A 26,472-nucleotide genomic window follows, 5' to 3' on the forward strand; every position below is an offset into this window, starting at 1 on the left:
TGTGTAAATTCTCCCTGACCCTCTGCTGTGTTCCATGTGATAATGTCCCCGCAAAAATGTCTCCTGACAAAAACGTCGCCGTTTTTTGCGGAGACATTATTACATTGTAGATGCGGGGACACCCCCGCAACCCCCCAATTATTTTTTTTTGTTTACAAGGGGAGCAGGGGACATCCCTGCAACCAATCCAAATACATAATGTCACCATATATATTGTCGCCAATGGCTTTTCCCAGCGACATTATGTATGGGGACATTATGTACGGGGACATTATGACCTGATACCCTCTGCTATTCTCCCCTTTCACCCGCTGGTTTGCTTGACACATTTATTATTCTGAGCATGTCTTGCGACATTCCCTAGTAAAATGAAACCGCTCTGCTTCAAAATGGACTCTCCAGATTACCCCAAAGTCTCCAAACACCCATGTGGTCCACCTCCCACCCCTCCCATGCCACCTCTACCCTAGTGTGCAGCCTCCCCTTTCCCCCCTTCAAATATCGTTTTGTGCCCTTTTATTTTTTGGCTTCCTGCAGGATTTCCAAGGGAATCACTCGCATCGAGCCAAAAGCAACAACAACAAAAAATGTCAGCTCTTAATTACTGAAACGGGTCAGTGCTACAATGCAACATTGGAGATATGTATACATTTTCTATTGGACCTGGGACACACCCCTCTCTGTCTATTATTTTTTAAAACTGCTCGACGGGGTTACAACAAACCTAAAAAAGCTCTATCTCTGACACTTTGTGCACAACTTGTTTCTTATTTGGTGCAAATCCAGCCACCAATCTTTCTGCCCTGGATCATCAATGGAAGCACCTTTTTCTCTATGGGAAATTGAATGGGGTAGTGTAGTTGGGTCCTGCGTGGTGCTAAGCGCCACGCGGGATGCGCTCTTAGTAGTTGTGCCATCGACCGGTACGCTGCTGTCTCTCTAGTGCCTGACTGCACAGAGAGAGTCATTTGTATGCTCTCTGTGCAGTGGGTGCGCAGTGAGACAGTAGTGACACCGGCAACCATGGCTGTGTGGGCGCGGTGCGGCTCCCATGCTGGGGAGCAAGAATCCGAACAAAGGTCTTACCTTTTCATGAATCCTCCGTCTCCTCTGCAGTTTGCTGTTCCTTTCCTGCCCCTCTCATCTCAACAAGTAGGTTGAATATAGCTATCTTTTGTTTTCTTAATAACCGTTTAAAAAATGTTCCCAAAAATTACCAATTTGGTGGGGGGCCTGTGTCAGCCATTTTGTCTGAGAAATTTCAGCTGTCCAGCGAATCACACGCAATAAAAGTTTAAGAAAAGTCAATGCAAATTGTTTTGTAACTTAACTATCGGGTAGCGATCAATGCCCTTACAGGGTCGGCGAGAACAACCCTGTAGTTATGGTTAAGTTCACTTCCCCATAGGCCTATAGGAAGAGCAAGTTTTGGATGTTTTATACGTTTGGTCCCATTTGATGAATCTGCATTAAACTTTCCCAAACAAATACAGAATCAACTCGTTTTGGAAATATTGGTACAATATTGTGGAAGGGGAGCAAAGTTATAGGGGGATCCAAAATGTTTAAAATCTATATTGACTTAAATGGCGAAAAAAGTCTGTTGCACCAATAGACCCAACCGCTTGATGCATTTTCACCAAATTGCACAAGAAATTTGATGTTTATCAGTTCAGCCGATTTTTAAACATTTTCCAAAATGTAGGTGCAAAAACGTGTACTATCTTGGTTCTTTCTGCAGACTAATTTCATAATTCTCAAATCAAATGTCCAGCATTATTAGGGATCATCACTAAAACAGTCTGAAACCCTTGTGGTTGGAGCATTAGGGCATGTTTAGCAAACAATATTATGGTAGGTTACAAAAAATATGAAAAGAAAACCTCCTGAAATTAGAGAGTAGAATATGCCATTTAAGCTAAGTCACACATGCCACAGCTGCCACTTAGCAACTATGCCTTGAAGTTCACGTCCAGTTCAGAGCAACTGATCAATTCATTGTGGGTATGCAAATTAGCCTTTCGGCAGGAAAGTAGCCTCAACGTCCGCCTATCAAGCAAGGATTGCAAACTCCACCACCCTGTTGGCCAGCTACAACTGCCATCAGTGGGAAGAAGTCACGGCACTCATAGCCTCTGCTCCGGAACCTTTAAAGGGCCAGTTAGCTCGGATTTCCACAGAGGGTAGAGCCGTGTCTGGTTGCATTTTGAAAGCAACCCTTGACGCCGCGGACAACGCAGGCAGATTGATAGCAGAAGGCACTGTTATCAAGAGACATGCGTGGTTACGGCAGTCTGGTTTTAAGGCAGAAACCCAGGCATCATTGTTGGACAAACCGGTGGAAGCCGACCTGTTGTTTGGTAAGGCGGTTGAGGACACACTGAAGAATGCCAAGGACGAATACGAGACACTCAAGTCCCTTGGCCAGTTAACCAATAAACCCCTAATCAGAGAGGGAATAGTAATTTTCGTCGCCCACACGGCCAAAATTCCCAGAGAGGATCTAACTATTCCCAGGGGCAGGGTACACAGTGGAACAACAGCCAACAGTCTACCCAGGGTTACGGCAGGGGTAATAGGAGAGGTCATGGTAAAGGCAGAGGCAGCCCCAGCAAAGGAGGCGGCACGCCTCCACCAAAGCAGTGACGCTCAGTTCAGGGTCCCTTCTCACGCAACCCCAGTAGGGGGACGCATTTCCAACTTCACCCAGGCTTGGGAAGGGATCACATCAGACAGATGGGTGCTGTCAACAGTATCCACAGGGTACTGTATAGAACTACTGCAGCGTCCCCGGAACCATCCTCCACGACAAAGAGTACACTCTTTAGAACATCAGAAGATTCTCCTCGAGGAGATCGCCATTCTGCTAGAAAAGGACGCGATAGAACTCGTCCCGGGACACCAGGTAAACCAGGGTATTTATTCAACTTACTTCCTTGTGCCAAAAAAAGATTTGACAATGCGCCCAGTATTGGACTTACGGCCTGCCAACAAGTATGTCAAGCCCCAAAAGTTTCGTATGACTACGCTACACGAGGTAATCCCCCTCCTAAAAAAGGGGGATTACATGGCAACCTTGGTTATGAAAGATGCCTATTTTCATATTTCCATGTTCCCAGCGCACAGAAGGTACTTGCGCTTCAAGGTGGACAGTCGGCACTACCAGTTCAAGGTACTGCCCTTCGGGATAGCTTCAGCACCAAGGGTATTCACCAAGGTACTGGTGGTGGCGGCTGCACACCTACGCAGGGAGGCAATCCCGGTGTACCCTTATCTGGACGACTGGCTCATAACGGGGGAAACCCCAGTAATTTGCAGGACAAACATTCAAAGGACTATCGACCTCCTCCACCAATTAGGCTTCTCAATCAACGAGAAAAAGTCAAGCCTGGTGCCAAGCAACCTCCAAACAGTTCCTAGGAGCAATCCTTTATACTCAAGAGGGGTTGACTTTTCCTTCAGAGGAAAGAATTCGGAATATACTACTGCAAATTCCGCAATATCAGTCCGGTCACCAAAAAACGGTACGCAAAGCAATGTGTTTACTGGGCATGATGGCGTCATGTATTTACCTGGTCGCCCACGCGCGCCTGCGAATGCGTCCCATGCAGGAATGGTTGGCGAAACAGTGGTCTCAGGCAAGTGGTCAGTGGGACGATCTAGTGGTCGTTTCGCCAACACTAGTACAAAGCCTTCACTGGTGGACAAGAGAGAATCTTGCACAGGGAAAACCCTTTTACGATCCCGAAGTACAGGCAGTAGTCACTACCGATGCATGTCTGACGGGGTGGGGAGCTCACCATCTCCACCACACAGCTCAGGGTCTCTGGTCTCCCTCAGTGGCCAAGAACCACATCAACCTGCTAGAGCTTCTGGCAGTATTCAGAGCGCTTCAAGCGTTCGAGCCACACCTACTAAACCTATCAGTGCAAATCCGGACGGACAGCACAACAGCCATGTTCTACCTGAACAAGCAAGGAGGGACTCGTTCGCCAAATCTGTCCAAGCTTGCCCAGAAAATCTGGATATGGGCACTCAGACGGAACATCTTCCTGTCATCACAACATGTTCCAGGGGAGCTCAATTCCCTAGCGGATGCTCTGAGCAGAGACTCCCTCCCAGAGGAACACAAATGGGTTCTACACAGAGAGGTCGTAGAAAATATCTTCTCTCAGTGGGGTTTCCCCACTATAGACTTATTCGCCACAAGCGAAAACAGACAATGCCCAGGATTTTCATCCAGGTTCCCCCAACCAGACTCCCAGGGGAACGCCCTGTGGATGAACTGGTCAGGGATGTTTGCGTACGCTTTTCCACCAACTCCTCTCATCAGGAAGGTGGTGAACAAGATGAACAGAGAGTTGATGACGCTCGTCCTAGTTGCTCCCATGTGGGCAAGACAACCGTGGTTCCCACACCTACGCAGGATGGCGGTGTGCGAGCCCATCAAACTTACAGCCTGGTACAACCTACTGTCCCAGCACCAAGGTCAAACAGTGCACAGGAAACCCAACTCAATGAACCTGGCAGCATGGCTCCTGAGGTCATAGAGTTTGGACAACTCAATTTACCACAGAGGTGTATGGACATCCTAAAGGAATCTAGGAAACCAAACACAAGGCACTGTTACTTTGACAAGTGGAAGGTATTTGTTATCTGGTGCCAGAGTAGACAAATCAACCCAGTTGATTGCACTCCTTCCACTATTGTTACATACATACTCCACCTGCTAGACGCAGGATTGGTTTTTAACTCACTGAAAGTACACCTGGCAGCCCTGTCGACATACACCACTTCCCATAACAAGGTCTCGTGGTGGAAAGTACCAGTAGTTAAAGCCTTCATGGAGGGAGTAAAGACACTTCACCCTCCTATTTCAAACCCACCACCAGGGTGGGACCTTAATGTGGTGCTATCTAAGCTCATGGGACCCCCTTTCGAGCCCATGCATAAAAGCAGTCTCAAACACCTGACTTATAAAACGGCCTTCTTAGTAGCTATTACTTCTATAAGAAGGGTCAGTGAAATTCAGGCTCTGTCAGTGCAGGATCCCTTCTTTAGTGTCCATAAAGACAAACTGGTTTTACGCACACACCCTAGGTTCTCACCTAAGTTTATATCTAAATTCCACGTAAACCAGTCCATCGAGCTTCCGGCTTTCTTCCAGGACACTCAAAGCTCGGCTGAGGTGAAACTACACACCCTAGATGTGCGTAGGGCGGTCCTCTACTATGTAAATAAGACCAGACCGCTAAGAAAAACAGATGAACTGTTTGTCTCCGTAGCTACAGGCAGAGAGGGGGATCGCGTCTCTAAGGTGCCATCTCGAAGTGGATTAATAACTGTATCCAGCTGTGTTACTCACTCTCTGAAAGAACTCTGCCTTTCACGCCAAGAGCCCACTCTACTAGAGGCATTGGGGCCACTCTGGCTTTCATTGCAAATGTACCCCTTGACACCATTTGCAAAGCAGCCATTTGGAGCTCTATTCACACTTTTACTCAGCATTACTGCATTGACACCCATTCCAAGGCAGATACACAAGTGGGACAAGCGGTTCTAAGACACTTATTTGCTCATGACCCTTCTCACATCCCACCTCCTTCTTCATGTACTGCTCGCTAATCTATGCACAGCATGTGATCTAAGCAGATTCCACAAGCCTCAGAAGGGATACATTATTCACCGTAATCGTATTTCTGATGCTTGTATCTGCTTAGATTCACATGCGACCCACCCTTCCTCCCCTCTGAGAGAAGGCGCATGGTTGCTTGTAGTCTTACCTTTCTATCTATCTGCTTGGATTATCTGTACTCGCGCTACTCCTCATGCTACCTCATGTCAGAAAAAATACAATCTGATGATCCTAGACGCGTGAGGGATCTTGGGTACAGTGGACGTCACACTAGGGATAGTATTACTGGCACGCCCTGTGTCGACGCCCATTTTCGAGTTTCAAAAAACAAACTGTAATACTCTGCAGCTTCCACTAGATGTCGGCCTATGCACAGCATGTGAATCTAAGCAGATACAAGCATCAGAAATACGATTATAGTGAGTAATGTATCATATATATATAAGAGGATATTTCAGCAAACGAGCTGCACAGGCTACATCAATCAGCGGCTTTCCAGATGTATCTGAAAAACGGCTTCCATGATCCCTCGTCATTGACTATGATGGCTAGGGCTGATGGGAGTTGTAGTCCCAAACATGGGCAGAGACATGTCTAGCAGACCCCTGCTATCATTATAAAAATGTGCAGGGTATCCAAAATGCGACAGTTCAGCTGGTCTTTGGGCTTCACTGCAGAGACCAAGTACCGGACCTGCAACAGTCTTTGCACAGGTGACAGGCGAAGAGATATATTGCTTTTAAATTCCTGTGACTGATGTTTAATGTGTCCATGGAATAGTGTTCAAATATCTGAAGAATAAGGACCCTGCATTCATCTAATCAAGCCTTGTTAGTTGTGCTCAAGTTCAGGTGTTTCACTTGGGGTGGGGTGGTTTCTCGGTCCAAGCCCAAGGTTTGTGCAATGTTCTTCATTCCAGACCTGCAGACATTTGGTAGAGATATAAAAACTGTTGTCTATAGCTAATTTGACTCTATCCTTTTTGTGGTTCCGCATCTAGTGTAATGTTTTCTTGTCAAGTTCTTGTGCGCCCAGGATCAATTCAGGTTGTGGTGCGTATAAAATGAATATGAATATTAACATATATTTTCCTACACACATGATTGCTCCTTTGTTCTTTTCACTTCTTGATGTGTTTATCGGAGAGTTTCCAGTGCACAACATTATTACACCTTCTGAGTTCTTTTGTGGTGCTTAGAATGATCCCTAATGCCATGGTTAGGTTATCAGCAATCTAACCCTAGTTGAAATAGCCTTTTTCTATGAATCATGTGTATGGTATTAGCTGTAGTCCATCCTGACACTGACATTGATGAGTGCCTTTAAGCTTAGCACTGCACCAGAATCAATTTACTATTCTACCCAAGGTCTTAATCAAGTATCTTGAGTCATTGGCGGGTCAGCAATTTGCATTAAATGGACCTTGCTTTTCACACTTTCCCCAATGCAAACTATATACATATCCTGCTGCTGATTACTGGATGCTGTAGCGTGAACAGTGCATGCGGCTAGGTTCTAAATATAGTAGCTCCCAAGATGGCTGCCAGTTTCACCTGCAAAGAGCTCCAGAGACCCCACAGCCATAGCTTTATGCAGTGGAGGCATAAGGGGCTCTAAAGGCCCTAGGTGCTGATGCCCTGGGTACTTGGGTTGGAGCACTGGTCCCAAAAGGCGATGGCATTGGTCCTGTTTCCTACATAGGTAGGCATTGGTTGGGGCTCAAGGTAGGGATCACTTGTCCCCAATCCCTGAAAGGGGATGCAAGTGATGGTCCATGAGGTAATTCCATCATTAACCTGTGCAGCCATTTTAAAAATGAACGCTGTTGAACCTGACATGGTGATTTTAAATGTTTTCAACACATTTTACTAATGGTAAAAGTTTAAACTGTGGCATTTTCTAATGTTTAGGGAGATGGCAACAGATTATTGAAAAATAGTCACTACATAATCATGCTAATATTAACAGCGGCAAAGCTATTATTATTGATATTTTTATTACGTTTTTAGGGTTTCATCACACCAGATGCTGTATGTCTCGATAAGCGTGTGCATTCTTTTCACCAAACAGTGACGGAACAGGAATCAAGAGACAGTTTCATTACATCTCAGATTTTCTACTTCCCCCAGCAGTCAACTTCTAACATATCTGAAGTTCGATAGAAAGACATAAATCAATATAAGAAGATGGGATATGTCTAGCTAGATAAACGGGATTCCGGCATCGCCTCTGTCTTTCCATGCATGCACTTGTAAATCTGAAAGGCAGCATGAAGAGAACATGTCATGCCTTCTTCTGAAGTGAACCTTCCATGCTGGCACAGTATGAGTGCGGAGAAAATGAGCATATGGCCAAAGTATTGAAACCAATGTATCTGTCCAAGAATACCCACCTAACTGCAATGCACATTTCATTCTTTTTGGAATATATTGGGCATCACTTTGAAACGTGTATGACCCAAAATGTGAAAAGGAAATGGGGTAGTTGTGTAATGTTCCTGGAGAAACGCCTGTTAACCCTGAAAGGAAGTGAATCCTGGGATTCTACAGTAGGCTAGAGAAATTGGTTCACTGGACGGCCCATCTAGCTTTTATATGATATCCATGTTTGTTTTTATATTTGCAATTTCTCAGTGCATGTGATCTGGGTTCATGGACATTATGAAACCTGTGCTTTTAGGTGTCAAACAACGTTGGTGAGAGGGCTGATATTCTGAGATCAAAGGACAGGGACCGTTCGTCCGCTGCTACCTTCCAAAACAGAAGCACAACGCCCATCGGAAGAAGAACACCTCATCAGGGACGAATGACACCGTTTGATCAGGAGAAGGTAATAAGGAATGAATTATGATGTTTATGAAACCATTTTGGAATGGTAGATTGCAGTCTTTTTAAGACAGATGTCTCTTTACGGGATGATTCTGATGCCAGATCCTTAGGACTAGATGACTATCTCGGTTAATACGGTCAACAGAAAATTCAGCCTTAATCCAGCTTCTTCTCCTTTACTACTAACAGTATGCTAAGACCAAATAGCTTGGATATAATGGCAATGCAGTCCAGTCCAAACCTTGGATGTTAGCCCAGAGGTATAGGATTGCACCTGGGGTGGCTTCCAAGATTTCCAGAGCTCAGAATGGGTTGATTACAAGCTGCATGCTCTAACTGGGCCTCCGTAGCTCTAACAAGCATCTTAATTTCAAGACGTGAAATAGTAGTCCCTCTGGGATCTTGGTCTAGAGTAATTCGAGATCTTGACAGTGCAGCAGCAGCATATATGATTATCCTTCCAGGACTGCACTGAAGGAGGCAGACCTATGTGCACAGTGTGATAAGCTACTGATGCCTGGTTTCATTGATCCTTGCTCTCTTTCACATGTAAATCAGAATTTGTAATGGTCTTCATGATGAACTTGCCACTGTATAGGTAGTTGTAGAAATTCTTTGTGACTGCCCAGCTCCTCCAATGTAACTGGACTGGGGTTGGCTTCCATACCAGTTCTTGCTCCGCAATCTTCCACCCAGTTCAGCTTGGCCCCTTGTCGTTTGAAGCAGCAGGCATTCATGTAGGCCAGATAAGGCTGGCAATGATTGTCATTCTATGGCAAAGAAGAATTACCACATATCTATTTAGTGATATTCGGTGTCCGGTTAAAGGTGCGATTACAAAAGGTTTGAATACAATAGGTTCGGGTACATAGGACCGAAAACAAAAGGTTTGATTTTTTTTAATTATATATTTATTTTTGGGTTTCCGTATAGGTAAAAAAAAGTGGTTTTACAAAAACAGGGGATGGGGGGGACCCCCTCCCCCCCATAAAAGTAAAAAAATAAAATAATTTGAAACTTTTGTTTTCGGTCCTTTTGTTTCGAACCTATTGTATTTCGAAACTTTTCATTCGCACCTTTAACCTATAACTGTGATATTTCCCTGGTGGTGCCGCTGGTTGTTTTTAACACAGCACAGTGATAGTTGCTCTATGATCATTAGCACATATACAACGTACTTTGAGATTTACTGCCAATGGAGACAAGGAACTTCCTGCCATTTCATCCATCTTTTGAATTTCCATCAAGACAGTCTTCCTGCACACACACTCTCATTCGAGCACGTCGTTTTACCATACTGCATGCCTTGGTGGGTTTGGTTATGGCTTGACCCTTTGGCAGTCTCATTTCTTCTTTCGGAATGAGATCAGTTGCATCTTGAATTTCCCATATAATCCTCTCGTTTTGTTCCCTTTTTTGTGTTTCGACCTTGATTCTTCTTTTTAATGCACTTTTTAGACCAGCCCAAATTGCTCTCTGTGCCATCTTGTATTTCATACTTTTCTGCCCTCACCAGCCAGAGGTGTTGCTAGGAGAGGGGGGCTGAGGGGGCTATAGCTCTGGGTCTTTTGTTTGTAGCCCAGGATAGAGGTTCAGGGGCTGCAATCAAAAGGCTAGCTAGCCCCGAGTCCAAACAGTCCCAACATTAGCGTAGCCCTGGATCTTTTCCAGACCTAGCAACACCCCATTCGATTTGGGGTTAATCAATCTTTTTTTGTAATTATCTTGCCAAATTGCTTTGTAAATGTGAGTGACCAAAACATTGATCAATGTTTACATCATTTTTCAGGTAGCTAATGATGTGTACTATGTTTACCCCCAGAACAATAGGGTAACTCTAACCCACATGTACACCAGAAGGGCACAAGGAATGATTGATTGATGAAACACATTTGTTAGGTGCAGACACATTATAGAATAAACTGTCTCGCCACGCTGGGCAACCCCACAGCCAGACATCAGACCGCTGACTTAGAGAAACATTATTTCAAGTGCTTCTGGAAAGCAGCAAGATCAGCCTGCTGTCTCATGCTTTGGGGAAGGCTAATCCAAAATAAAGGTCCTTGGAAACTAAAGCCTATTTGCCGTAAGGTGGCAGATTTGAAGGGGGTAAGAACCAGATGGATAGCGTTAGCTGAACGCAGCAGTCGAGAAGAAAGGTATTTTTACAGCTTCCCAGCTGGCCAAAAGGGGGCTAGTCCCACGAGACCCTTGAAGACCAAGCATGCAATCTAGAAATCAACTCTAGCTGCCAGTTAACCAACAAAGGGAATTTCTTGCAATATGATCTCTCATTTAGTGGTGCCAAAAATCAGTTGGACTGCTGCATACAGGGTGACATGTAGATGGTTTTCAGGTTGGTCGAAACACATGTCAACTGACCCTTACAATATTCAAGCTTTAAGTTTGTGAATGTGTCCATCACATAGGCACTGCCACCCCTTGAGATGAAATTCAAGAGCCCTTTTAGCTTACTCAATGGAAAGATAACCAGTCCAAAACCAGGCAGGAATTCTCCAAATGCAACTGCTGATTTATGCCCCTCCAGAAAACAGCAAAACCACTCAAGGAACTCTTTTACAACACCCCTGACTTATGAAAATTGCAAAAACAATATGGTAATGTTCTGACTAGCAGCCCTAGTGACAATATTATGTCGAACATCCAGTAGGGCTGTCTCAGAACCATGTATGTCTAAATCCTCTTTGGGTGGAGCAGAGAAGATTGCAAGACTCTACTTGATACTTCTGTTGTTGAGTAACTACACTCTCCAAAACATTAGCCAAGTGTGGAAATATAGTAATAGAGAACCAGTTCATTAAGAGTGAAGGATCCAATGGTGGCATTTGCAAAATGGTCTTATTCAGATCATTATTAAACAACAGTGGGCTAAATTGAAAAGACTGATGTGGACCCAACGCAGAGAATTCACATCCCTTTCTTTCCCTAACATTATTTCTATTCTTGCACGATCATGTCGCTATCAGCTTTACAAACTTCATAACATCTGTCCTTTCTTTACTTGTTCCACAGCCAAACATCGTATTCTTACTTTTGTATTTTTGTGCCTTGACTATTGTTGTACTCCTTTTGTTGGTCTACATGCCTAAATTCTTGCCCAACTTAAATCACTCTATAATTCTGCTGTCTGCTTGCTCTGCTTACTTCATCTGTGCTCTCATATTTCTCTGTCATTGACCTCAATTCAATGTCTTCCTTTTCCCACCAGTATGCAGTTCAGGCTTGTCTATTTTTTAAAAATGTATCCATGGTCTTAATCCCTTCCTATCCTACATCTTTGATATTACTCAAAGTACCCACTCATATACTGTATTCCTCATCTCTGTTTCTTCTGACTGTGCCCTCTTTCCCCTTGTACTTGGTTCCGTTTTAGCTCCACTTCTTGCTTCAAAGGTTTGGAGAACCCTTCCTTTTTCTGTTGATGCTGCTACCACTCTTCCATGACCTGGTGCATACATCCCTCTCATTCTTATTTCACTCTGGCAAGTGGTGGAAAAGTGGTCTACTGTGGCCCGCTGGAGTCTGCTAGAGCTCTCTGGGGCATCGATTATTGACGAAAACTGAGATTTGGTTTCTGACTTGTTTGCTTCGTGATGCCAACGGGGTATAATCTCAGGAGCAATGTGTTGTATGCTGAGGCCCTTATCCATGCAGCAGTCCCAGGCATTCCAGAGAGGTATGTCATTCTTTAAATCCAGTGACAGCCGTGACTCCCATGTCTGGACCATTTAATACTTCACCTTTGCCTTCTTCAATTCCTCAAGTTTTGTTATTTTGGGAAATATGATAGATAGCACAATTGTGACAGGTCAGGTCTCTCCAATAAACACATCAAACGGCCTTCAGTCTTCGGGAAGAGGCATTTTACCCTCCTCTGGCTCTGTAACAAAAGTGGCTGCACCTGTGTCTGCTCCTCAGCCTCGGGGCAATATAACCCTTAGTGATTCAGTCATCTTGGAGGAATCATTTTTCAGAATTTTCCAGCTACAGCTGCCACATTCTGAAAAAATAGATGATAGAGATGAGGCCCAAACTATAGACTCTGGAAAGGGGGAGACACGATTGAAGTCCCTAGTCCTAATGCGATTTTAACTAATAAATTGACTATTAGTCAACTGAATAAAAATCACAGTTTAGAGCCTTCGGATTACAATTAATACATCGCCTGTCAATCCACTGAATAAAGATCATAGTTTACAGAGTCTCCCAACTGACACTTTGAGTCTAGTGTCAATCTCTGAATTACATTTACTTCTTCAATCCTTCTTATGGTTGTAAGACAATATAAAAGAGACGGCCCATGATAATACCAGACAATTGGTGATACTTGTAAACCGCCGTGTCCAAGATCTGAAATATCAAAAGAGGATAAATCCTAACACTCCCATTGGCCTACTGTTTAATCTGGATGATTCCTTTCCGGGTATTCAAGAAGCTGGGAATGTATTCACTAACCATGGTTCAAAGCATATATGTATATTAGAGGACGTACATATACAACCTGTAGTGGGTCCGTCATAGGAAGCACGAGTGTTATCATTAAGCAGTTTGAGGGCCTACCCAGGCATGTTTGCTTCTCCAGCTTTCCCATTGGATGTGGGGGTTCAGACAAATTGGGCAGCCTGAAATCTCCAATTAAGGAATCCAATGATGGTGTGGTGTATCGTAGTGATAGGTTATGGGACTTTGAGGGGAACAGGCCACAAGAGTGGACTCAAATAAATACTTCCATGGCTGATGAAAGCATGATTGTTTTTGAGAAATTAAGATAATTATTTCAAAAGACATTGACTGCGTGTACATACCGGATAATGGAGGTGATCGCATTGTAGCACACTTTCACTCCAGTATTGTGGCAATGTTGATCTGGAACCACAAGGATGATTTGAGATTGATGGGTTTGGATGATTTGTCAATGCATAGTGATCATAAGTTAACATCCTTTCTAGAGGCCTCATCTTTGGAAATATATGAGGAAATGGAAGGTTAATTACAAATCTCTAAATTATCTGTTGGGCCTGTGTATAGACAGGAGGATTGGTCATGGCAAAATGGGAATCTCCGGTCCTTCTCAGCATCGAAAAGTGTCTTTGTGAAACTATTGTGGCTTTTCCAAATATTTTAAACTTATTTGATTGTGGTTACTATTTTAATTCAGATTTATTTTATTTCAAGACACTATGATTGATTGATTGGGCATTTATAATGCATCTATAAACAGGGTGTTTGGAGGCGCAACAAGAGAAAAGGGTAGGGGAAAAGGAGGACAAAAACAAAAATGATCCTACTAGGCCTTGTGACATTTGGAACATGCAAGTGCATTAAGAGAAGTGCAGGGGAGAGCAGAGGGGGAGGAAGGGAAGTGCCAGTCAGGGCAGAAGAGCCTGTGAGAAAAGGAGTGCCAGGGGAGGCCAGGTGGACAGAGCCAGGGCAAAGCAGAGAGTGCAGGGGAAGGAAGGTCCACAAGCGGCGGCCAGAGATTAGGAGGGAAGGAGGGAGCAGGGCTCCCAATAAGAAGGATCTCTGTCTTACTATGCTTGGCAATCCACTACAATTGGAGGGTTTCAAATCATATTACAATAAGGCTGCGAGGGGTAAGTCTGGATGTCCACTGTGTGTGCTGGTGACTTTTATAAGCTTTAGCTCTAACCTTACTTGATTTCTTGTGGCTTTGGTGGGTTATTATTTATTAGCAGAAGGGCTGATTTTGGGACATTTGATTAACTTGAGGAAACTATAAATTTTTAATGTGCACTTTAACCCATTGGCAATTGATATAGTGATTTTACAAGAACAAATTAGTGAGATACTGCGTCATTACTATGAGCTGGCTATCAGAACAATATTGCAATTACAGGGATTTTAATAGCAGGTGTGCAGACTTTTTAGCTTTAGAGAGGAGAGTTCCTTCTTACGGTATTAGGATTTGTACTTCCTCATTGAATAATGCTTTATGTAGGAACCAGTTTTGGGAAAATTGTGATTTTCTGTTGTTGTTTACAACAGGTTTTCAACAATCCAGGAAGGTGAGCAATTGGAGAAGCGGTGCAAAGTATTCTTGGATTGATCATATTTTCACTTCTTCTTTGTTGTTTCCTTTCTGTTGCAATTATAATTTAGTATTGAAGAGGCTCAGTGATCATGCAGTGTTAGAATTACAGATTGCTGTCAAGGAAGTAGATACCCATTACAGTTGCCAGAGGCCATTGTTGGCCTTTCTTACTACCAATAATAAAGGGACAGTCTTGAAATGGAACATTAAATTGATGGAAAAAATTACGAGTATCTGGATTGATCTAATAGAGGAGAAACTGGTGTCTCTGGGGCAATTAGGCTCTACGATTAAGGGCTACCATACATTGATAAATCAAAGTCTTGCTCTCAGCACAGGTAAGGGAAGGTGAAGCCTGCACTGCAGACTGAGACATGCTTATAAATCTAGGCTTGTGATGGTTAACAGAGAGAAGAAAGTGTTATTAAGAAGCTTAGCTAAATGGCATGATAGTACGTCAGAGGCCTTTCGTGTGGGTAAGAAGAAGATCCTTCAATCTTATAAAAATTATGTTCAAGAAGGGTTCAAATAATACAGCACTGGAGCAAGACACTTGAAGCCGAACAACAGGTTAAGCAGGCAGAGGAGAGGCACATAATTGAGGACACACCGGCCTCGAATCGGACGTTGCTACTAGCACAGAAAAGGCTGCAAAACATAGCGACGGACAATGCGAAACAAGCGCATAGTGCAATGCGAGCAAGACTCTATGAAACAAGTGACAAGGCTGCCAAGATGCTGGCTTGGCTGGAAAGGAAGGAGCAGGGACGCAGTCATTTCCGAAGGCTCGACACAGGAGGGCCGAACGCAGGGGTGACGGATCAGGAAATAAGCCAAGGCTTTGCGGAATATTACGCTGAGCTGTACAGAAAACCCACGACACAGATGGACGTCACGATCATGGACCAAATTGACATCCCCACCTTAAATGAGACGCAACTGCAACTGCTGGAGAGGGAGATCACAGAAGATGAGATCCTAAGTGCCATGTCGGGCCTCCAAACCGGTAAATCCCCAGGACCTAACGGCTTCCCGGTGGAGCTATGGCAAAAGGTGGGGGCCAATGTGGTGGCCCCCCAACTACTCCGAATGTATCAACATGCGCGACAAGAGGGCATTCTCCCACCAGATCTGCGAGAAGCAACAATAATAGTGATACCCAAGCCGGACAAGACCCCGGAAAGATGCAGTTCATACAGGCCCACTTCACTCATCAATAGCGAGACCAAAATACTGGCGAAATTACTTGCGGACCGTCTGCAACAGGTTATTCCCACCCTGATACATCCGCACCAGTGCAGCTTCATGCCACAGAGATCAACTCACATGAACCTCCACAGGCTATATTCAGCCCTGGAAAGGGCCAACAGCATACGGGGCCCACTAGCCCTACTAGCAATTGACTTTGAAAAGGCCTTTGATTTGGTGAGTTGGGAGGCCATCTGGACCATAATGCAACGCATGGGCTTCGGGGAGAACTTCATGAAGTGGGTGCGCCTGTTGTACAAATCCCCGGTGGCCAGGACCAGAGTCAATGGCTGGCGTTCGGACCTCTTCAATCTGGGGAGGGGCACGAGACAGGGCTGCCCATTGTCGGCCATGATTTTTGCAATCGCTATCGAACCACTAGCAATCCTCCTGCGAAACACGCCAACCTGGGAAGGCTTCCGATGGTCTGAGACCTGGGAAGACAGAATATCCCTCTATGCGGATGACCTTCTCATATATCTGAAGGACCCAAGCAACTCCTGCACCAGAGTCATGCACCTGTTAGAGCAATATGAGGCATTCAGCGGATTGCGTGTGAACTGGTCCAAATCCACCCTCTTCCCTTTAGGACACACCTCAATGGCAAACCTAGCGCCTGGCCCTTACCAGATCGAGAGGGAACAGTTCAAGTATCTGGGGATACGTATCACAAAACATCTTACTGAATACACAACCCTGAACTTCTCCCCCCTTGTAACAGGATTTGCAGAAGATACTCGCCATTGGATCTCCTTGCCACTAATGCTGATGGGCAGAGCGGCCCTGTTCAAAATGATAGCCCTTCCTAAATTCTTATATATCCTGCAAAATGCTCCATTATACATCCACCAGCGAGAATTCCACAAAATCGAGTGCATCCTTCGGAAATTGCTATGGTAGGAGGACACCCACGAATTGCTCTTTCCACGCTCCAAAGGTCTATCTGGGAAGCAGGGATTGGACTGGCCAGGATGCAGTCATATTACTGGGCCAGCCAGATGGTGGTAGTAAATGATATGCTCCATGGTGACAGAAGCCTCCCACACATCAAAGGTCTTATCTGTAATGCCACGACCACACGTCTAGAGCACGTGAATGGAGGCCTGAACCGCACACCAAAAACAGATATGGTAACGCATATAGTGAGAATATGGAAGGAAACACATCGGTACTTAGGATGGGGCGGGAAACTAACACTGGCGCAACCCCTATGGAACAACTGCAACTTGCCTGAAATACGAAAATTGCCCAGATGGCCTGAATGGGTCCAGCGAGGAATCACCAACATAGGAGATGTGGTTCACAAGGACAACCTGGTACCATTGGAGACATTGCATGTGAAGCTCTCCCTCCCAGCCACAGAAAGGTACCACTACATGCAGCTTAAACATGCTTGGACGACCCATCGACACATAACACAAGACATGCCGGAAAGCTCCCCATTAGAGCGAAACATAGTTCTGGACCGGGTGGGCCGGAAGGTCACCTCTACCATGTACAATGTGATAACATCCTTTGCGACACCAGAACTAACCAGTTTGAAGACAAAGTGGGAACGAGATGTGGGTCTACTTCAACCAGAGGACTGGGTGGAGGCCCTAATGTACCCGCGAGAAACAACCATTTCCTCAAGGCTAAGACTGGTCCAACTGAAGATCCTGCACCGCACCTACTACCCGAGAGTGGCCCTATTCCGCTGGGGCAAATCCTCGGATGCACGATGCCTATGTTGCAAACGAGAAGAAGGCACCTTTTTCCATATTCTGTGGGAATGTAGTAAGATACAGCAGCTCTGGCAGAAATGCTGTGAGAAACTGTCTAGCGTTATGGGTAAAGCGATACAGAGATCCCCAAAACTCCTTCTCCTGGGGATCTCCAGTAAAACTGACCTTTCCCGTTATGAGAAATTGCTCTGGTCGACTGCGATGGCGGTTCTCAGGCGGAACATTGCGCAATTGCGGGGCTCGGAACGTACGCTAAGCTATGACCAGTGGGTCACAGATGTGGACATATGCGCTATAATGGAACATAGAGTGTACGCGGCGAGGGGTTGCCCGCAAAAAGCGGACAAAATATGGAGAAGATGGGAAGAGGCTAGCTAAAGGACAAGGGTGGCTCTGCAGCCTCTGAGACTGATAGATGCCCCGAGAAAGTGGGGGTAACGAATCTGCCATGAATAGTCTATGCCACGAGGTCATCCGATGTCAAGTTGACGGTCTGTCGGACCGTGGTCCCGGAAGTTGAGTTTCTGAATTTTTTTTTGTTTCTTGATTGTTTCTCTCTTCCCATCCAATCACCCTCACCTGGAAATGTTGATGTTGCATATGTTCCTCTCCCTTCCAGCCTCCCCTCTTTCCCCCCCCTGCTGTTCCTAACTCTCCCCCCTTCCCGCGTCCCTACCCTGCATTGCAGAGAAATAAGTGTAATGTTGTTTTAATGTTGTTTTAATTTTCAAATCAATAAAATCTTGTATGTTATGGGAGTTGACTTTCACTGATTATAATTCTTCTGAGGGTCATGTACATGTCATTTCAGATGATATTTGGGTTGCATGCTATGCAGATATTTTTAAGCGGTTTTGGTTACTGAAGTGTAAACCTAATAGTGGGATTACGTATTCCCTCAGTTGGGAAAATGATTCCCTATCCCAAAAATCCAGAATGCTATTATGAAACTAAATTCTTCTAGGGCGTCTGAGGCTGATAATTTGGCTCTGGAAACTTTGAAACTCGCGCCTTGTTTTGTCACAACTTTTCTATGACCTATTTATGGAAATAATTGAGAATCAATCCATTCCTTTGGCCAGGCATGTTTAAAAAAGGGTGTTGTTCGGCCCTGGAAAACTATCACTCAGTTGTGATTTTGCTGGCTCCCAGTAAAGTCTCCTCCACCACTGTATTAGAAGAATTGAATAAGTGGGTCATCAAATTAGAAATTGTGTCTAAATGCCAAGTAGGCTTTCGACATGGCTTGGGGACCACTCTAAATGCCCTGATTCTCTCTCACTACAAAATTCAGGGAAAAACCCCGGGTTCATCGCCTGTCTACATCGCCAGCATCGATTTGTCAAGGGCTTTCAATAGAGTGGATAGGGAAAGACTCTGGTGGAAAATGCAGCATAGGAGAATTCTCCCGAGCCTGGTTGCTTTGATAGCTCTTTTGCATTAAAACACTAAAATACGGTTGCGTTTAACATTTGAAAGGCACGTAATAAGAGCTATTGATACCCACATGGGTGTTAGACAAGGGAACTTATTAGCTCCATACATTTTTATGTTTTCTTGTCCGACATGGAAATATTATGGAATGATTCGGCAGCTATTCTAGTTAGATGGGGTAATTGAGGTTACATTATTTTTTTTTAACTCTTTTTATTTGCATTTTTTTAAAACAGCACATTACAAACAACATAACATAGCACAATGTGATTCGCTCCAATCCCCACTCCCGCCCGATCCACTTCTGCCCTTTCTCCAGTCTTGATTATTCCTCCAAGGTCCATGACGCTGATAATAATGGAATATCCCCTACTTCCTTCATCTGCATAGTTCTCCCATTTCTCCCATATTTTGCTATATTTCCCCAAAATTCCTCTACTTCGGTAAACTACCTTCTCCATACTCTGACAGTTTTCCATGCCCATTTCCCAACTTTCTACTGTCAGGGTGTCCCCAGAGCCCCATTTGGCTGCCAGGTCCTTTTTACCATCATCGCTGCTATGGCTATCAACTTACACTCCCACCTGTTCCCCTCAAAATCACCACTAGTATGCAGCAGTAGCATCGCAGAATCGCCCAGCTCAACACTTCCTCCAGTCTGTGGAGGGCCGCCTCCCACAAGGCCTGTATCTGTCGGCAATTCCACAACATATGATAAAACGCACCCTCCATTTCCCCACACTTAAGACATAGGGCCGCCTAGGCTCTCCCCATTTTATACAGACAGTCCCTTGAGTAGTACGCTCTGTACAGAATTTTATATTGGATCAGTCGCATTCTAGATGACATATTCACCTCCCTTGCTGCCACCTCCACCCATTCCTCACTTCAAGATGCTCAGGTATTTCTCCCACTTCTCCTTAAGCTGTGTCAGAGGGCGTGCTGAGAATTTGTTGATGGCTTGGTATAGTACAGAGATGCCCTTTTTTCCCAGTGCTTCCATGAACAGGTTAATCTCTAAGGGTCTGTGTTCTGGCAGATCAAGGTTACACTCAAACTGCGTCATCACTGCATGTGCCAGACGTAAATACGTATAAGTCTCCCTCAGCCCCTGGAATGTTATCATAGCATTGCCCGATTGTGTCCCTCACTTTGGTAATCCCTGCCCTCACCCATCTCGACTCGTCTCCCAACTTCCTGATTTCCCTCAACGCCTGGTTTTCCCACAAGGGCTGAAATGTTGTACTCCGCCTGTTGAGTCTCAGGAGGATAGCTCAGCGGCAACATGCTTGCCTTGGAAGCAAGATGACACGGAGCAACACAGGTTCAATCCCCGGGTCCGCGCTTAGAAACCTGTGGGTATTAAGCGTGCTATAAATAACCTATCATATCATTTCAGCCCATTGCTTTGGTGGTTTTTGCCCTGCGTTGCACTAGCCTCTGACCCACCGGGGGTAAGCTTTTCCACCCCGAATTCCCTTATTACACCGGCAACGTGTCTGCTCCCCCATCAGATCTAATTCCAGTCTTGTGTGTGGTAATTGCCCCCCGTTTAGCCATTCATTTGCTACTATCCGGTGGGGAGCCCACTAGTATTGTTTAACATCTGGCGGTCCCACCCCTACTTCCCACACCGACCTGGTCAGTGTCCCTGGCGCAATACGGGGGTGTCTATTCCCCCACAGCACCCCTCTGATCAGTGTGTTAATTTCAAATTGTTTACTTGGGATTCTTCGACGCATTCAGTAGTCAGGGTAGTGCCAGCATCTTTAGTAGGTTAACCGTTCCCAGCAGGGTCACCAGGAGGGTGGCCCAGTGCCCAGCATCCTCATGCAGCCTCGCAATAACTGGGTCAAGGTTATTTTCCGGGACGCACCCTGAGTCTTTCATTACCTGTATTCCGAAATATATGAAGCTCCCCGTAGCCACCTTTAGGGTCAGACCCTATGTATTGCCTCTACCCCCCCTTTTATTGGCATGATTGCCGATTTCTCCCTGTTAATTTTTAAACCGCAGTTCCGTTGAAAATCTGCTGAGGTTACATTTGTTGGTATATGCTTACAATATTCTCCTTCTGACCCGTCTCGGAAGGGCCTTCAAAGGAAGTTGGCTCTCTTTTTCGAGTATGCTGAGGCTAATAATCCTGTACTGAATGGCTCAAAAACCAAGGTCTTCATTTTTGATAATAAACAAGGATTTAATTGTTTCTCTTGGCAGTGGGAATGTCTGGAAGCGGTTAAGTCTGTTAAATACCTTAGATTTGAGCTTCATCATGCAGCTACGTTGCTGCTGTTCAAGCTATGGTTCTTCTTAAGGCTGACACCCTTCTCCCTCAGATGAACAGGGTGGTGAGAGCCTTTTGTAAGTTCTCACTTATTCCATTGAGGGATTTTTATATCATGGAGGTGGTTCATTGCCTTACCTACGACTTGGACATTAGTTTACATCCTTGGGAGGAATTTATAAACATGATTGAAGGAGTGTTGTGGAAAATGGTTCTTGGTTTTGCTATTCGGAGTTTCTAATGTGATTTTACAGCATATATTAGGCCTCCTGTCATTGGCTTATATAGTGATGTGGAAGAATCTCTTAATTTGAGCTAAAATATTAGCAGTGGAATCTGGGATGTTATATGGTGCCATTAGGAATAATTTGATCACTGATTATCCTGTGTATTCTTTGAAGATGGAGGTTCTTAAATTGCAAGAGGTCCTTGCTCAAATTGGCAGTAACGTAACAGTTAGTTAGTAGCAAACCCACTGAAAGTAAAATGAAAGCTCCAACAATATAATTGGTGTTGTACGATTAACGCACTTTATTCTTATACCCATTATACTGAGTACGCAAACATATAATAAAATATTTGGTACAATTTTTAGAAGGAAGCAATGTTTCATTCATTATGAAATTGTGTAGATTTCTTTGTGAAATATTTCCCATTTTATCTGACTCTCCTAGTTCAATATTGCATTTAATATGTGTTTGTAAGGTTTTTCAGAGGTCCCAACTCCCCCCCTTCTACACAAACACTGGGCGAGGAAGAGGATGACTGAGAGTAACAATACTAACTTTCACACATCATACTGGATATGTCCTGCTAATCAGGTCAGGCAAAGTTAGGCACTTTTCTCTAAGTGCATACACCTGATAACAATTAGCTCTCCTCACACGAATAAAAGGCAGAACCTAGAGACACACTCTGAGCAAGGCAGAACACGAGTACAAGCAGAACTTCCGTTGCGAAGGCAGACCTACTGGATCAGAGCGACAGACCAAGGGACAAGAGCAGCGGTTTGAAAACCCCAAGAGTTCCCTACTGGAGGTCATTGCCTCCGACACGCCGCAAAAGACACGTGGAGAAGGCCAGATCCCACATCTGAAGTCTGCATTGTACTTCAAGGACACCAGCCACCCTCCCGGGTGAACAGCAGAGTTGGGGAGGCGAGGTCAAGCCTGTGGTACTAACCCTGACTCGTGAATTGGAAATCGTAAAACCAAGAAAGAAACGCACACCCAGTGAGTTGGCAAGCAACCTGAGAGACCGGTGTGTTAAAGTTTGAAGTAGCAACATTATATCACAAGTGAAGGCTGCGCGTGTGTGGATGAGACGTGAAGAAAGGCAGACCTGTGAATAACCTTTGAAGTAAGGACAGCTGTGAAATCAGCAATACTAAGTAACGGAGTGGTCCAGCGAAAGGAAGTAGCACACTCGAAAGTCTCTGTGAAAGGTACATTGTTTAAAGCGATAAAGCGAATGAACAGCAAAAGGAAGTAAGCAAGATTAATTCCTAGAGAAGGGGAGAGTGAAAGTTAAATTGTGAACTTTGAGTCAAAGTGGTACTGCTGTGGTCTGTAAAGAAATCCACGCACATTCAAAGGTCTTCGACATCTGAAAGTGGTCCAAGCCCTACAGAGGGAGACCCGTAGTGTAATAAGCTTGGGGAAAGGGGCCTCCTTGCAAGTTTTTGTTGAACTTTGTTGTGAGAGGTCTGAGCCCGACAGAGGGGGACCTACGTGTACCTTGTTGTGAGAGGTCTGAGCCTGACAGATGGAGACCTACGTGAACTTTGTGTTGAAACATTATCTGGAAGTCAGGAAAAGAGACTTTAACGTCAAAGGCCAGGCGAGCCTCGACCCATGTTGTGGAACTGTTCATTGTGTTGAAGGCTGAGCCAGAGTGTATCATCCTGTCTACAAGGACAGCCTTACTCTGTGAGGTCTAACATGGGGAGGAGAGCTGGTTCAAGCATACTTATTTTTTTAACACTGATTTTTCCTTTGCATACATTTCTCCTTTTAACACTTTTTGTACAAGAGATAGGACAGGCATTTGTTTTTTTTGCATAGGCCATTTTGATTTGACAGACTCCACTAGGACTCTTTTGTTTATCGTTTGATGGTCGAGACTACTCCAATCTTAGTTATAGGGCAAAGTAGGAGTTTTTCCAATAAAGGGTTTATACAAATTCTACCTATTGTGTCAGTGTCATACTTGTGTTTCCATGCCTCCCCTACACTATACACAAATGAAATAAAAACACACAGTTTTGCCGACATAAATGCAAATGTGCTTCGTCCTAATCCTGAGTGAACCCACATATTTAATAGCCCCTGAAGTCTGTATTCCCTGCTAGAGTGTGCCAGCTCACTTGCTCCCCGAAGAGTTACTCCTCATGGAGATCTTTGTAGAGGTGTTGTGTGTGGTTTTTCCTTATCATAGTTCTAAACCATCTCCTTCCTAAGCCCTAAATTAAAAAACCGCACCCATCTCTCCCGAAACTTCATTCAGACCCTCATCTAGCCCGTGCTGGGTTTGTCTGCACTGTACTCCCTTCTCTTGCCCCCACCCGTTCCCATCATCATCCTTTGTGTGCCAACAAGGTGAACTACAAAAATGACAGGACAAAATAGCAGTTGAGGAAAAAACATACTAATTTGAATAATTAAATATACTATAAAATGCAACAAACAAAATTAAGCTTTTTGTTAATCTTTATAAATTGAAAATCCATCTGCATCACAGGGTGACGTCTCATAAAGTAGAATTTAACCCGTCTTCAATGAGATTCAAAATTCTAAGCAGATGGGTTTAATTCGAAATTGTATGTACATGCAAATACATAGACTTAAGGCTCTCACACTCAGCAAACAAAAATCATGATCATATTTAAATATTAAATGTCCTGACGATACTTATGGCTTTCTGCACCATTTCTTACAATTTCTTGATGTGTCTTTATAGCCGAAGAGTCAACTTGTCGCCCCTTGAGAGGTTTAAATGTGGCTTGAGTTTCTTGCATTATTTTCTCTTTTGGGAATGTCTTATGACTCATATTAATAGAGTTATTAGAATATCTACTTGTTGCAGCAGACGTTTAGCACGGAAAGACCTTGCAGGTAGACAAGATCCCATAGCTCCTGACATTTTTAGATGCATTTTACAGTTCCTTCTTAGTTCAGCAGACTCCATGTCAATAGCTGAATGAGTGGATAAAGTGAAACCACAAAATATGTTATGTTTATTTGGTCTTGTAAAGATGGCCATCTGCTATTATGGGGTGCATACTGTCATATGTGGAGGTTATGGCTTTCTTTCATTTTGTCTAAGTGGCAGACAATATTCCTCTTGAATTTTCTTGGTTAGGTTCTATGTCTGTAATTTGGGTAATATCGTCTTGTTTTTCTTTTGACAACATCCTATCTGTGATAAGATTTTAGAAAGCCCACCTAGGATGAACTGGTTTAGCCTGAACTAGCCAAAGGTTTTGTAGCAGTGGCTGAGCATCCAGGCTTAGTCTAAGAGGGAGGACGGCTGCAGCAAGGCACACAGAACTTAGAACATACACTTAGTCCAAGGAAACACTTATACACATAAGAGTTATATAAATACAAGCATTTATTTTATATAGTGTGAAGAGTCAGGAATGAGACACATAGAGGAGACATGTCTGTGGCTACAAACATTTATTAAAAGAAATGGGGGTTGGAAAATGCCTCACTATTCCTAATCTAGGGGGAATTCCCCTGCCTCAACCAAAAACGAATGGGTCTGTCAGTATCAAGATGTTCAAACAAAGAATCAGTCCTGTGTCCGTAATCCTACTCTGGCCCTCACACTCTAAAGTAACTACAAGGTGAAAAGGGTACGGTCTCTTGCCTTATTATGGTGTTCAAATAATCGAAGTTCAGCATAAAAGTTCAAATCCAACAAGGGTTTCCACATGGACAGAAGATTCACTTCCTTCAGGGAAATCACCCCCTTCCCCATGCTTTCTCTTCACCTCTAATCCTTAAGGTATACTTTTGCTTAAGGACTTTTCTTTTCCTTCATGTTCTTAGTTCATAGTTCACAATTACAATGATATTGGCCCTCATTACGACCCTTGCGGAAATCGAAAAACGATGGCGGAAATGCAATACCGCCATCGAATAGCGCTCGGTGCGACTATGACCCGTCACCGCAAAGTACGAAGCCATTAGCGACACCGTAGTGAACGCCAACGCTAACTGCACCAAGCACGCGCGCGCGCGCCATGCCAAACCGCAAACACCACCATGGTGCAACGGTACGCCAATTCCGACCCTAGCGGACATGTACCTAACGCCATCAGGCATGGCGTAATGTACCATTCCGCCATGGCGAGAAGAACGGCATCGCGAATCAACCGTAAACGGCCCCACTGAGTGCCTGTACACCGCTCCCTGCCCACAAAGTACAACCCCCCGTAGGTGCAATGAAGTCACAATGCAACCATTGAAATGTACAAGTCACCCATGCATGCCAACGAACAAAATAAACACAAGAGGGGCCAATGGGAGCTGCAGAGCACAGATGGCACGAATACAGAAGCAATCCCAATGGACATGACCACAGTCCCCCACCAAGAAACGCACGCAAACACAGGCACCTGTGACCAGCAATATTCCGATAATCACATCATTCCACCAGTCCACCTGGCTGACCGGCATCTGTTACACAAAACCCAATCCCCCGCCCCTGAGCATGACAACATTCAAACTGTCATATAGGCAGCCCCCATCCCTGACCTCACGGGCTTAGTAGGCAAACGCGCCCAGTACAGTACCACGCAACTAAACCCCGAAGCTGGAACCCAATGCAGATCTCCTCACAATACATCGCCCCCCAAATAGGCATATGCCACACCACTTGCAAAGAAAAACGCTACACGGGCCAAATCAGAATAGAAATTTATGCACATCAAAGTCACCAAGCCCATACAGCCATCAGGCCATGAACTCCAAAACACTAATCACCATTGTGGGCTGCATCCGCAAGAAATGACCAGCCACTACTTGTGTGTCGCCCTGTTCCCCCATGGTACACAGAGCCACATTCACGTACGAAAAGGCAACATGGAAGCGCACAGAACCGCAGGGCCGTCCCAATGGGGAGGCACTAGTCCAGCTGAAAGGCCGAAATGTTGCTCCGAGCCACCAGTACTGCGTAAGGGCATGTGGGCCATTGGCGATCGTCCCATAAGATCGTAATGCTGCTCCACTGATTAACAC

General features: G+C 44.7%; 1 protein-coding gene across 2 annotated transcripts in view; it reads left to right on the forward strand.

The window, feature by feature from the left end:
* LOC138467662 (centromere protein J-like) overlaps positions 1 to 26,472 on the forward strand; it is a 714,848-nt gene that overhangs the window by 452,395 nt on the left and 235,981 nt on the right. For both annotated transcript variants that reach the window (XM_069607842.1, XM_069607843.1), the window contains one exon: positions 8,315 to 8,464. In XM_069607842.1, the coding sequence (XP_069463943.1) occupies positions 8,315 to 8,464 (150 nt within the window). The remainder of the gene's footprint in view (positions 1 to 8,314; positions 8,465 to 26,472) is intronic.

Source organism: Ambystoma mexicanum, chromosome 4q, assembly GCF_040938575.1.
Source record: "Ambystoma mexicanum isolate Mex_15411 chromosome 4q, UKY_AmexF1_1, whole genome shotgun sequence".
NCBI classification, from domain to species: Eukaryota; Metazoa; Chordata; class Amphibia; order Caudata; family Ambystomatidae; genus Ambystoma; species Ambystoma mexicanum.